General features: G+C 38.9%; 1 protein-coding gene across 1 annotated transcript; it reads left to right on the top strand.

Moving 5' to 3' along the window:
- On the top strand, positions 476-1,096 carry LOC109238832 (agamous-like MADS-box protein AGL62). Its single transcript, XM_019405316.1, has one exon. It carries the CDS (start codon positions 476-478, stop codon positions 1,094-1,096), a length of 621 nt encoding a protein of 206 aa, XP_019260861.1.

Genomic DNA, 12,750 nt, shown 5'->3' with positions numbered 1-12,750 from the left:
GACCGAATGAGTTTGGTTCAAATCCTTTTAAAAAGAAAGAACATAAATTTATACACTCCCAAGTTATTTGATTTCATTCTCCTCGCTCAAACAATAGAATAGCCTAGTTAAACAATATCTTATCAAAATAAAAGGTTATATAGATCATTTAGTATTTTCTTTTTAATATTTTTTTTCAACTTGTTCTCAAATAAAATGGTGGCCAGCTGCAATCCAATAACATAACTCAAACTAAGAAAATATTTATTGTCTAATTATGATCATTAAAAACTGGCGCTGGTGAGACAAAGAAACAAAGAATGGAGGCAAAATGGGTTTGGTTCAAATCCTTCAAAAAAAGAAAGAACATAAGTTTCTAGACTCCCAAATGATTTTAATTCATTTTCCTATCACAATATCTTATATAAAGCACTTGGTGTTGAGAATCAAAATCACCAAGTTCTTTGTTTCTCAAATCTCGAGTGTTTATTTAGCCATGGCAAAAAGGAGTAAGGGTCGCCAAAAGGTTGACATGGTAAAGATGCATAATGAGAGTAACTTGCAAGTGACTTTTTCGAAGCGTCGTGCTGGTCTCTTCAAGAAGGCTAGTGAACTTTGTACATTATGTGGTGCTGAAATAGCCCTTGTGGTATTTTCCCCGGGCAAGAAAGTTTACTCATTTGGCCACCCTTGTGTGGATTCAGTGGTGGATAGGTTTCTCACAAGGAACTCTCCACCAAATAATGACCATAACCAGCTCATTGTGGCTCATCGAAATGCTAGTGTTCGTGATCTCAATATGGAGCTCATGAACATCGAGGGGATTCTCCAAATGGAAAAAAATCGGGGAGAAGCCCTACAAGCAAGGAAGAGAGATAACGGTCATTGGTGGGAAGCTCCAATTGAAGAACTTAACTTTTTTCAACTGCAACAACTGAAGGAGGCAATGGAATGCATAAAGAAGAAAGTTGAAAGAGAGGCACAAAACCAACAAATGGTGACTGGTAATGCATTCCCATTTCTCACCTTTGGAAGTGCCTTGGCTCCTACTGATGCTAGGGCAAGATCTTCATATGGTTCCTGTGGCTCTTTTCCATTTTGTTTAACCAAAAATTAGATTTTAGGTAAAAGCTTGAATTTAGAAGAACTCGGGTTACTGATAATCGCAAAAAGTATATAAAGAAGGAGATTTGAGAATATAATCGGAAAGCAAATAAATCAAAGTATAATCCAGTAGTGTTTGTTTTTTCGTGTCCCCTACAGTTGTTCGTGACTTTCCCTTTTATAGCCAATACAGACTTTACCTTTCATAATAAGACAATTATGGGTAATTAATGACCTTAAATGTTACGTTATGCAATCATATACATTAAATACGTATTCTATAACGTTTCTAGCATTTAATACTCATTAAATGCTGTATCTGGGCTCTTTTTTGCTATCAGATTCATTCCTTTGACTCTTCTCGATCTTTGACATTTGAATGTCTTGAATAGGTAGGAGAGTTGAATAACTTGTATGAATGCTCGTGCCTTTTTTATCTAATTTACTCGTATCTATTGTTGCTCGTACATGTTGCTGCTTGTATCCATTAACCAACCTTAATTCTTTGACTGNATTTTTGTCACCATTAATGCTCTGACAGAGTTGACGCTTCAATTATCACTTCCATTTAATGCTTCAGACACGTGTCATCTTCTTATTGGTCGTACTATTTTGCAGCACTTTTTTAGGCTTTCTTTTCGGCTTCACACTTTACGAAGTATCAATTATCATCATTATGGTTCTTCCATCATCGTACTTTTCCTCTTTGCCAGTTATCCATTAGTATAAATATAACTTCTCTTCTCGTCTTGTTTCACATAAAGCGTATCAAACATTTTAATCTTTCGAAATCTCCTTATTATTTTCTGCTCCACTTCAACCTTCTCTGTCATGGCTTCATCAAATCCTAACCCTAAGAGAACCCCTATTCTGGATAACTTCCCCAATGCTCCGAGTAGACACAGAAGAGGGGGTAGACTCCGTAACCTTGGATCTGTTCGTAGTAATACTTCAACTCCTTCTTCTAGCTCTGGTCCCTCTTCTGGGACTAGAGGTTCACACTCTCAGAGGAGTTCTTCTCGTAATAAAGAATCTTCTCAACCACTTCGTGAACCTTTGGTTGAGGAAATAATTCCTTCTGAAATTTCCTTTCATCATGATAGAAAGTCTCTTAGAACTCAAGTTGCTTCTTTAGAGCGTGTTGATCCCTTTCCTACTCAAATCAAAGAAGTTTTAGCTCCCATAATTCGTAAGTACTGTCATTGGAGTGATGATTTCCCAATCATCATACCCAACTTAAACCAAAGGATCACATCCTAGTTAATATGATTCTCCTTTGTTTACACACACCCTTTTACCCTAGGGTTTAAACCAGCCATTGACCCGGTTATTCTAGATTTTTGTCGTTTTTTTTACGTATGTCTGGGTCAAATTGGTCCGATTGTGTGGAGGGTTGTCGCCTGTTTGAGGCACCTTGCTAATATGGCAGACGTTGGATTCACTTTACCCCACCTAATTCATCTTTACTCCGCTAGGCTTTTTCGAAACGGCGTGTTTGGTTTAGCAGCCAGGAGTAAGAGGGTCTTAGTGAATCCCGAGGATGATAAAGACCGTGGCTGGTATGCCCGGTTTGTTGCTGCTCCCACTGCTGGCTTAGTGGGTGAAAAGAACATTCGCTTCCCTAAGAAGTGGAATTTTGCACGTAAGTGTTAAATTCTTCTCGTGCCCTTTTTAATTCCTAGGCTTGCTTATTTTTCTTAATCTTGCTTCTTTTTCTTTTCAGCAACCATGGGTGTTGTGGAATCTGTGCCCAACTTTCGTGGTTGGGTAGAAAAGTTATTGAAGATCGCCCCAATGGAGGGTAGATCATGGAAGACTCTTTCCAACTGTTACGGTTGGAACGTAAAAACTCATGGTAAGGATTTCTATTTTTACCTTATCTATTTGAGTATTTTTGTTACTCTAACTTTCAACCTTCTTTCTATCAGGTTTTGCCATTCGAGGAGTTACTCCAGAAGCCATCTTGGCGTCCCGTGACTCCTTGAGTGCTCGCACCTCTTCAGATCAAGAATATTCTTGGGATCTTCAGTTCAAGATGTAGTTTTGGGATCTGTAAAGAGAAAACCTACTGAAGAAGATGATTCTGAAGAAGAAGACGAGGGTTCTCTGGTGTCAAGACCAAGAGTCAGGAGACGTGTCGTCTCTGAAAATGAAGCTGATGTCTCCCCTCACCTATCTCTTTCTAAGCCTGTTATTACTCCAGTGATCATCCCTGATGATGATGTTTCTCCTCCTCCTGACACTCATGAATCTATAAATCAGCTTTTTATTAGTGGTTTCGATAGTGGGTCTTTAGGACCGATTTTAAATGAGCTTCCTTTGTCTTCTTTTACTTCTTCCGTTCCTGTGATCGCTTCTCTACCTTCATCAACTTCTACTTCCGTACCTTCCTCCATTATTTTTACTCCTTCCATTGTTCCTCCTTCAGTAACTCCTCCCCCCATTGTCCACCGTACAGAAGTGGGCTCTTCAAGTAGGGGTTCTGCTATGAGGAGCGTGATCATTGAGGTTCCTTCCAATAACAGTCTTTTAAGAAAGTCCGCGCAGGCTGATACTTGGCTCGAGCCTCTGATTGGCCCCATTGAGAGGGCTAAACTTGAAAGCCATAGTAATATAACCCTCATGAATGATATAGTTCATGCGACTTTGAAGGTATTTTCTAGTCTTTTATTTTATTAAGACTTTTGACTTCGGGAATCTTAACCTTGCCTCCCCCCTTTTTTTTGTAGGCCAATCTTATCGGTACTGAACTAATGACCCGAATCTCTCTTTTGGAAAAACTGGCTCGTGACTTGGAATAGACTGCTCATGATGCAGAAGAAGCTGCCTGTGGTTCTCAATTGGAGGCAAACAACTGGAAGGGCCAGTTTGAAAGTATACAAATCGACATAGAGAACTTGGAAGAGAGGAAAAATACCTTGGAGAAACAAGTTCAAACTCTAACCTCCAAGCTGGCGATGATTAAAGCTACTTCAGACCAAATTGAGAGGGAAAAAAGACGCCTTGAATCTTCCTTTTCGGAACAACTGTCCAAGGTCAACGAGGAAAATAGGGCTCTAAAGACTTTGCTAGCTCAGAAAGAAATGCATGCGGGGGAGCTAGCACAAAACCTTTCACGGGTACAGGAAGAATTGCATGTTTCTGTAGACAAGGTTCATGCATTAGAGAGTTCTCATACCACCCTTCAGTCATCTTATAGCTCTGTCTTAGCTAAAAACGAAGAACTTAAGAATGAAGTTGCTGCTTGGGAGAGAGATTATGAACTTCTTGAGGAGTCAACCAATGTTGAGGTGAGCTGGACCTTTTTAAAGTCTCGTCGTGACACCTTGGTAGAAATGGGCCAAGAAAATTTCAACCTGGAATCTGAATTGGCCAAGGTGAACGAGGCTATTGAACGAGCAAAACAACCACAAAATTTTTCATCTCTCGAGGCTAGAACTTCTGTAACTGAAACTCTTTTGGCTGAAACTCCCGCAGTTGAAGTCCCCGTGACTGTTGAAATTGCCACGAGTGTCATACCTTCCTCAAGTTTAGTGCCTCTTGCTGTTAGTCAAGCTGAGACTTTGCCCGTTGATGCCCCTAGTGAAGATCAATCTTCAACTGCTGATGATGCTGTTCCAGTTGAGACCGCTGATGATCTTTCTCCAGTTCCTTCTTCTTAATGAAAAAGTTTTTATAATTGTTTTAAATTCCTTTTTTGCAGGTACCAATCTGGAAAACTATGTTTAAGGTTTTTGGTTTCTTGTGATAGTTTTATTTTTTGTAATCAAACCCCTGCTTATCAGTTAAGGTTTGATTTTAAAAGTTCAAGTCCCCAAGTCTTGTTTAAGGGGCATTTTTGTATGAACAGTTCGATGACTAAGTTTATACTTAGCCTTTAGTTTTAAAATATTAAGAATTTTGTCTTTAAACTTCCATCTGTTCTATTCGTGCCTTTTATTTTCAAGGACTTAAAGAATAGTCTGCATTTTTATTCTTTGAAAATGCTTTCATTACCCTCATGACTAAATAACATGAGTTTTATAAAAGAGGGCCCTTTTATATTTTGACACTTAATGAAGAAGACGTCTCAACTTCATAATAGCGTGATCATACGATAAAAGAAATAGGAACACACATGTTTTTTGCAATAACTTTGAGAAATTTGTATTTCTGAACTTTGACAAGTTTTGAATAATACTTTACATGTGCTTGAATTACATCTATAACCTTCTCGTAATTGTTTTCCTTGTAATAGATTTATACAAAAGAAGAACAATAGATACGGGATTTTTCCTTATAACCCGTTTTAGTACATAATCCTTTTAACTCCAAAACATTAGAAAGAGTTTTGAGAATTGACTCCATTGTTCTTATGGACTTCTTAACTTTCACTCCGCACTTGATTCTTCTAGGCTTGATTTTCTAAATCTTATTTGCCTTTGCCTTTTTCATACACGTGACTGTATATACTATGTAGTCCCCCGAGTGTTTGAGTGTTGAAGTATGAAGCCTCGAGCACTTGGTAGTCTCTTTCGCCTGGTCCTTTTCCTGAAAAGGAAATACATACGGGACATGGGGGTGCGATTATAGATGAAGACTGCTTAACCCGTGTATACTTCTATCAGAATAATTCTAACCCTGGGCTAGGAATTTTAGTTTATTCCACTTTGCCTTACAGGTCGTGACTCATCATTTAGTACGGGTTAGCGTTTTGCCTATCATCTAAAATCGTTAGTAAAATATTAACAATTCAAAAACAAATATAACTTAACATGGTGATACCTGGCCATGGGTTTTTCCTTAGAAGTAGTATCTCTTCAAATGAATTGCATTCCAATGTGAAGGAAGCACCTTCCCGTCCATTGTTTCCAACTCGTATGCTCCCTTTCCTGCAATATCTCGAACTCTGCAGGGTCCTTCCTAGGTTGGACTTAGTTTATCCGCATTGGCCGCCTTTGTAGATTGAAAAACCTTTTTAAGCACGAAGTTGCCAGTTTTGAAGTATCGCAGTCGTGCTTTCCTATTGTAATATCGTTCGATCACTTGTTTTTGTGCTGCCATTCTTATTAATGCGGCTTCTCTCTTGCCTTCCAGTAGATCCAAATTGACCCGCATCTCTTCATCATTAGACTCTTGTGTTGCTTGTGAGAATCTTGTACTCGGTTCTCCTATTTCAACTCGATTAATGCTTCAGCTCCATAAACTAAAGAGAAAGGAGTTTCACCTGTGCTCGTCTTTGTTGTCGTGCGATATGCCCATAACACTCCGAGTAACACTTCAGGCCAATTACCCTTTGAATCCTCTAAACGCTTCTTCAAATTGTTGATTATGACTTTGTTCGTTGATTCTGCTTGCCCATTGCCTACTGGGTGATAAGGTGTAGATGTGATTCTCTTAATTTGGCAGCTCTCAAAAAACTCTGTGATTTGAGCTCCGATAAATTGAGGGCCATTATCGCATACAATCTCCTTTGGTACACCAAATCGGCAGATGATATTACGCCAAATGAAGTCTTTGACCTCCTTTTCTCGTACCTGTTTAAATGCTCCTGCCTCTACCCATTTAGTGAAATAATCAGTAAGTACGAGCAAAAATTTTACCTGTCCTTTTGCTTGTGGTAATGGACCCACGATATCCGTTCCCTACTTCATGAATGGCCAAGGTGATATGACCGGATGTAACAATTCCGCAGGTCTATGCATGTTGTTACCGTACCTTTGACATTTATCACATTTAGCTACGAAACTTTCCGCTTTTTCCTCAATTTTAGGTCAGTAGTATCCTGCTCTAATCAAGGTTCTTACCAGTGATCTTCCTCCTGCGTGATTCCCGCAATGCCTCTCATGTATTTCCCTCATTACATACTCCGTTTGAGAAGGTCCGAGGCATCTTGCTAATGGACCATCGAACATCTTACGATAAAGATTCCCTTGTTTTAAACAGTAGCGAGCAGCCTTTTTTCGAAGTGCATGCGCTTGCTCCTTGTCATTAGGGACGGTACCATACTGTAAAAAAACAACAATTTCGTTTCTCCAATCCCAAGTTAAATTATTAAAATTTACCTCATTCTTATCTGGTTCGAGAACTGAATGAAATAAATGTATAACTGAAGCATTTGCATCTTTTGCCACATCAACTACGGATGCGAGATTAGCTAAGGCATCTGCTTCAATATTTTCATCCCTTGATATCTGTATGACCTTCCATGTTTGGAATTGCTTTATCAGTTCCCATACCTTTTCCAAGTACTGTTGCATCCTTGTTTCCCTAGCTGTGTAAGTCCCCAGCATTTGATTAACCACGAGCTGCGAGTCACTTTTGATCACTACTTGATTTATACCAAGTTCTCGTGCCAATTCTAGACCTGCAATCACAGCTTCATACTCCACTTCATTGTTAGTTACGGAATGACATTTAATAGCTTGCCTAATAGTTTCACCCGTAGGTGGTACTAAAACAATTACTAATCCTGCACCTTTTACGTTAGATGAGCCATCAGTAAATAAGGTCCATGTTCCTGGATTAGCCCCATTAAGTACTTGTACTTCTTTTTCTGCTTCTAGTTGCATCCCTTGGCTAAAGTCAGCCACGAAATCAGCTAATATCTGGGATTTTATTGCTGTTCTAGGTAGGTACGTGATTTCATATTCACTAAGCTCTATGGCCCATTTAGCTAACCTCCCTGACAATTCATGTTTATGCAATATATTACGTAGAGGGTATGCAGTCACTACAACAATGGGATGGCATTGAAAATATGGTTTTAATTTCCTAGATGCCATGATTAGAGCAAGTGCTAGTTTTTCCAATTGTGGATACCGTGTCTCTGCATCTAACAAAGATTTACTAACATAATAGATAGGAGATTGTTTACCCTGCTCTTCTCGATCCAAAATCGCGCTTACCGCAACTTCTGAAACCGCAAGGTAGATGAAAAGCTTCTCCCCAGCCTTTGGTTTTGCTAGCAAAGGTGGATTTGACAAGTATGTTTTCAAATACCTAAGTGCTTGTTGACACTCCTCATCCCATTCAAAATGATCCTGCTTCTTAAGAGCCGAGAAAAATTTGAAACATTTTTCTGATGATTTAGAAATGAACCTTCCCAAAGCTGCGATTCTCCCTGTCAATCTTTGAACCTCTTTTTTGTTTGAAAGTATATCAGGGATTCTTCAATGGCTTTAATCTGTGCAGGATTCACTTCAATACCACGGTTAGAAACAAGAAAACCTAAAAACTTACCTGATGCTACACCAAATGCACATTTTTCTGGATTCAACTTCATATTATATTTTCGTAAAATCTTAAACGTGTCAGACAGATGTGATATATGATCTTCCGAATGTTGAGTCTTAACTAGCATATCATCTATATATACCTCCATGGTTTTACCTAAATGTTCTTGAAACATTTGGGTAACTAACCTTTGATACGTTGCACCTGCGTTCTTAAGACCAAAGGGCATTACCTTATAACAGTAAGTCCCCCTGTCTGTTATAAAAGAGGTTTTTTCTTCATCTCCTGGATCCATCTTGATTTGATTATCGCCTGAATATGCATCTAAAAAATTTAATAGCTCATGCCCTGCAGTAGCATCAATTAATTGATCTATGTGCGGTAAAGGAAAAGAATCTTTTGGACAGGCTTTATTAAGGTCTGTGTAATCTACACAGACTCGCCACTTACCGTTCTTCTTTGGAACCACAACAATATTAGCTAACCAGTCAGGATATTGTACCTCATGAATTGAACCAATGTTTAACAATTTTTGAACTTCTTCTTGAATCACCTTGTTCTTGAAAGTTCCTTGCTTTCTTTTCTTTTGCTTGATGGGAGGATATGATGGATCTTCATTCAATTTATGGGTCATGACCTCCGGTGGTATCCCTGTCATGTCAGAATGGGGACCAAGCAAAACAATCTGCATTAGCCTTTAAAAATTCAATCAATTTACGTTTTACCTCCGGGCTAAGATTAGCTCCTATGTATACTTTTCTCTCGGGCCAATGTATAAATAACACCACGACCTCTAGCTCTTCTATCGTTGTTTTGATGTTCTCGTTCTCCTCCGGTTCTTGAATGGTATCAGGTCTTGAATCCATATCCGTTTGCTTTTCTTCAGGTGAGGTTGACACCGTGTTATCCTCGCCTGAATTCTGTAATTGCTATTTATCTTCACGTTTATCAGTTGAATCTGCAACGGAATTGATGCTTCTAGATGTTTGTTGATCGCCTCTGATTTGACGTATTCCCCATGGAGATGAAAATTTAATAACTTGATGTAAGGTTGAAGGAACAGCCTCCATGTCATGAATCCATGGCCTCCCAAGAATCATATTGTAAGTCATTTCCATATCTACGACCTGAAATTTGGTATCTTTAACGACGCCTTCTGCGAATGTAGCAAGTATTGCTTCTCCTTTCGTTACAACACTAGAATTGTCAAATCCCGACAAAGTATGTGCTTTTGGAATCAATATATCCTCCGCTTGCATCTCGCGCAATACTCGTATTAAAATAATATTTACGGAACTACCTGGATCAACCAAATCTCGTTTCACGTTAGTGTCATGTACAAGTAAAGATATTACCAGCGCGTCGTTATGCGGAGTTAAGAGTCCCTCGACGTCTGCATCATTGAATTTAATATTCTCCTCTTCCAGTACATGTCGAGGCCGCTTCCCGTGGGTAATTGTTACTTTTGAAACCTTTTTATATGATACATCCTTGATCTCTTCACCCCCTCTTATAACGTTGATAGTTCTCTTGGGTGAAGGTGGTTTTGGAGGCTCCTGCCTGTTCTTTATGTATGCTTGTTTACCTTTTTCGCTGAATAACTTAGTGAGATACCCCTGTTTTAGCAAATGATCAACTTCACCTTGTAGAAACCTGCAATCTCCTATTTTATGCCCGTGATCGTTATGAAATTCGCACCAATGATCAGGGTTTCGTCTGTTTGGATTCGATCGCATTTCCTTTGGCCACCGTAGCTTATCTCCCATGCCTCTTAAAACAGATACGAGTTCAGAGGTGCTTACGTTGAAGTTGTAACCACCGAACCTTGCCTTTAAACTCCCATCATCGTCTCGTGACCCGCGTGTGTTTCGATCATTCCCGAACCTTGATGAGGAGCCTGATTCCGTGTTCCTAGGTTTGTGATCGTACCTTTGATTTTCTTGTCTTGACCGTGAGTCCTTTCCCGCAGGTCCCATGTAAGGCTCGTACCTGTTTTTCCCGGATCTCTTGTCACTTTCCCCGCCCCTTGAGCTTACCTTTTCTTCTGTTTTATGTCGTAAAATAGTGTCTTCTTCAATCCTCATTTTTGTACTGTATCTGTTGTAGACGTCATTCCACGTTGTTGCTGGGAATTCTCGAAGCTTTCTTTGAGTCGCCTCGTGGCTTCCGAACTCTTCTCATTCAAATTACTAGCAAAGGCTATGGCTGCCCAATTGTCAGGTACTCGTGGCAGCGTCATTCTTTCCCGTTGAAATCTATCTACGAATTCTCTAAGCAACTCTGAATCCCCTTGCTTGATTTTGAAGATGTCTTCCATTCTTTTTTCAACTTTTTGAGCTCCCGAATGAGCTTTAATAAATAAATCTGCAAGCTCAGCAAATGAATTTATAGAATTTTCAGGTAAAAGAGAATACCATGTTAAGGCCCCTTTAGTGAGTGTTTCACCGAATTTCATGACCAAGACTGATTCAATCTCTTGCTTAGTCAAATCATTGCCCTTGACACCTGTTGTAAATGCAGTGACGTGATCTCGTGGATCTGATGTTCCATCGTGCTTTGGAATATCAGGCATCTTAAACTTCTTTGGAAGTGGGAGGGGGGCAGCACTTGGCTTCCATGGTTGTTGGGAATATTTATCTATATCTACTCCCTTGATCACGGGCGGCACTCCAGGTATTTGTTCTATGCGATCATTTTGCTCCTTAAGCTGTTTCTGCAAGGTTAGTACCAGATTTTGTAAATCAGAATTAACTGGATTACCTGGGTCTCTCTCTTGTGTTTCACTAGGGGTTCCAACGCTGCCTGAATTAACCAATCCTGAACGAGGATTCTCCAAAGTGTTGTTGTTTGGAGTAGATGTGGATGGAGCAGCAGGTAATTGGCTAACAAAAGCCTGTAGAGCTTTATTGACTTGAGAGGCAATAAGTTTTTGCAAAGCCTCATTCATGGTTTCAACATTTTCGAATTGAGCCTTTTCATCTGTGTGAGATCCATCAGGAGTGCCTTCACGAGACCGTCGTGGGGAGCCTCGTGGAGAACCTTGTGGAGAGCCTCGTGGAGAGTCTCCCTGAAGTTGCTGGATTGTTTGAATTTCTGGGTTTCCTTGAGTGTTATCATCGTTGTTCGACATGATCGATGCAATCAAGAAAATTAGGTTGAGATATAATTGATTATCATATTCCCGGTAACGGAACCAATTTGTTTAACCAAAAAGTAGATTTTAGGTAAAAGCTTGAATTTAGAAGAACTCGGGTTACTGATAATCGGAAAAAGTATATAAAGAAGGAGATTTGAGAATATAATCGGAAAGCAAATGAATCAAAGTATAATCCAGTAGTGTTTGTTTTTTCGTGTCCCCTACAGTTGTTCGTGACTTTCCCTTTTATAGCCGTTTTTGGGAATACAGACTTTACCTTTCATAATAAAACAATTATGGGTAATTAATGACCTTAAATGTTACGTTATGCAATCATATACATTAAATACATATTCTATAACGTTTCTAGCATTTAATACTCATTAAATGCTGTATCTGGGCTCTTTTTTGCTGTCAGATTCATTCCTTTGACTCTTCTCGATCTTTGACCTTTGAATGTCTTGAATAGGTACGAGAGTTGAATTACTTGTATGAATGCTCGTGCCTTCTTTATCTAATTTACTCGTATCTATTGTTGCTCGTACCTGTTGCTGCTTGTATCCATTAACCAACCTTAATTCTTTGACTGTTTGACCAGTCTACGTGTCATGACACGTCATCATATATATAAATACAATTTTCCCCAATACACATTTCAAAATACAGTTTCAGGACTCAACTTTAGTGCGTCTTTTACTAACAGGGCCAGTGGATCTACTTCTTCAATAGTTCCCAAGTAGTACGACTATGATTCCAGGAAATCCTGGGACTTCAAGACCTAGCATGCGTAATTGAATTTTTGAAAATAACATGCTTAATTGTTAAAAGCTTGATTATAAGCGTCTAACTTCATTTTCCATTTGAGTTATCCGATGTGTGTGTCTTTTGTGTCATCGTATAATGGTCATTAATTATAGTTCATGTTACTAGGAATTCAAAGAGTTCAAACAATAGCTATATAAGTGATCAGTCCAGTGTGTTGTCGTAAGGGTGGAGTTATTTATAATATTATGAGTATGTTTTATGTTTGTCCCGCTATTTCATCCTTTTGTGCCTTATAAGTTTTATATTTTTGAATGGTGTTACTCATTTCTTTAACTTACCATAAAGTGGTAGAACGCCCTAGTTTAAATTCAAACAAGAATCAACCATACAGAGCCATGGCGGTTTTAAGTATCTAAGGTTATTTTATTATACATACACACACAATTACATGTAGATTTATCCGCATGCCTACAATTTCTTTTAAAGAAGTAACGAAAGGACTTCTTAGTTAAAATTGTGAAGTTTAATATGTGAGAACTGATTTTATATAT

The sequence above is a fragment of the Nicotiana attenuata genome, chromosome 1, assembly GCF_001879085.1.
Source record: "Nicotiana attenuata strain UT chromosome 1, NIATTr2, whole genome shotgun sequence".
Classification (NCBI taxonomy): Eukaryota; Viridiplantae; Streptophyta; class Magnoliopsida; order Solanales; family Solanaceae; genus Nicotiana; species Nicotiana attenuata.
The sequence above is the reverse complement of the archived record's forward strand: the minus strand, read 5'-3'. Positions and strand labels throughout refer to the sequence as shown.

What these genes read in the sequence shown, in the direction of transcription:
- LOC109238832 (XM_019405316.1), top strand. Translation starts at nt 476, where the DNA reads ATGGCAAAAAGGAGTAAGGGTCGCCAAAAGGTTGACATGGTAAAGATG.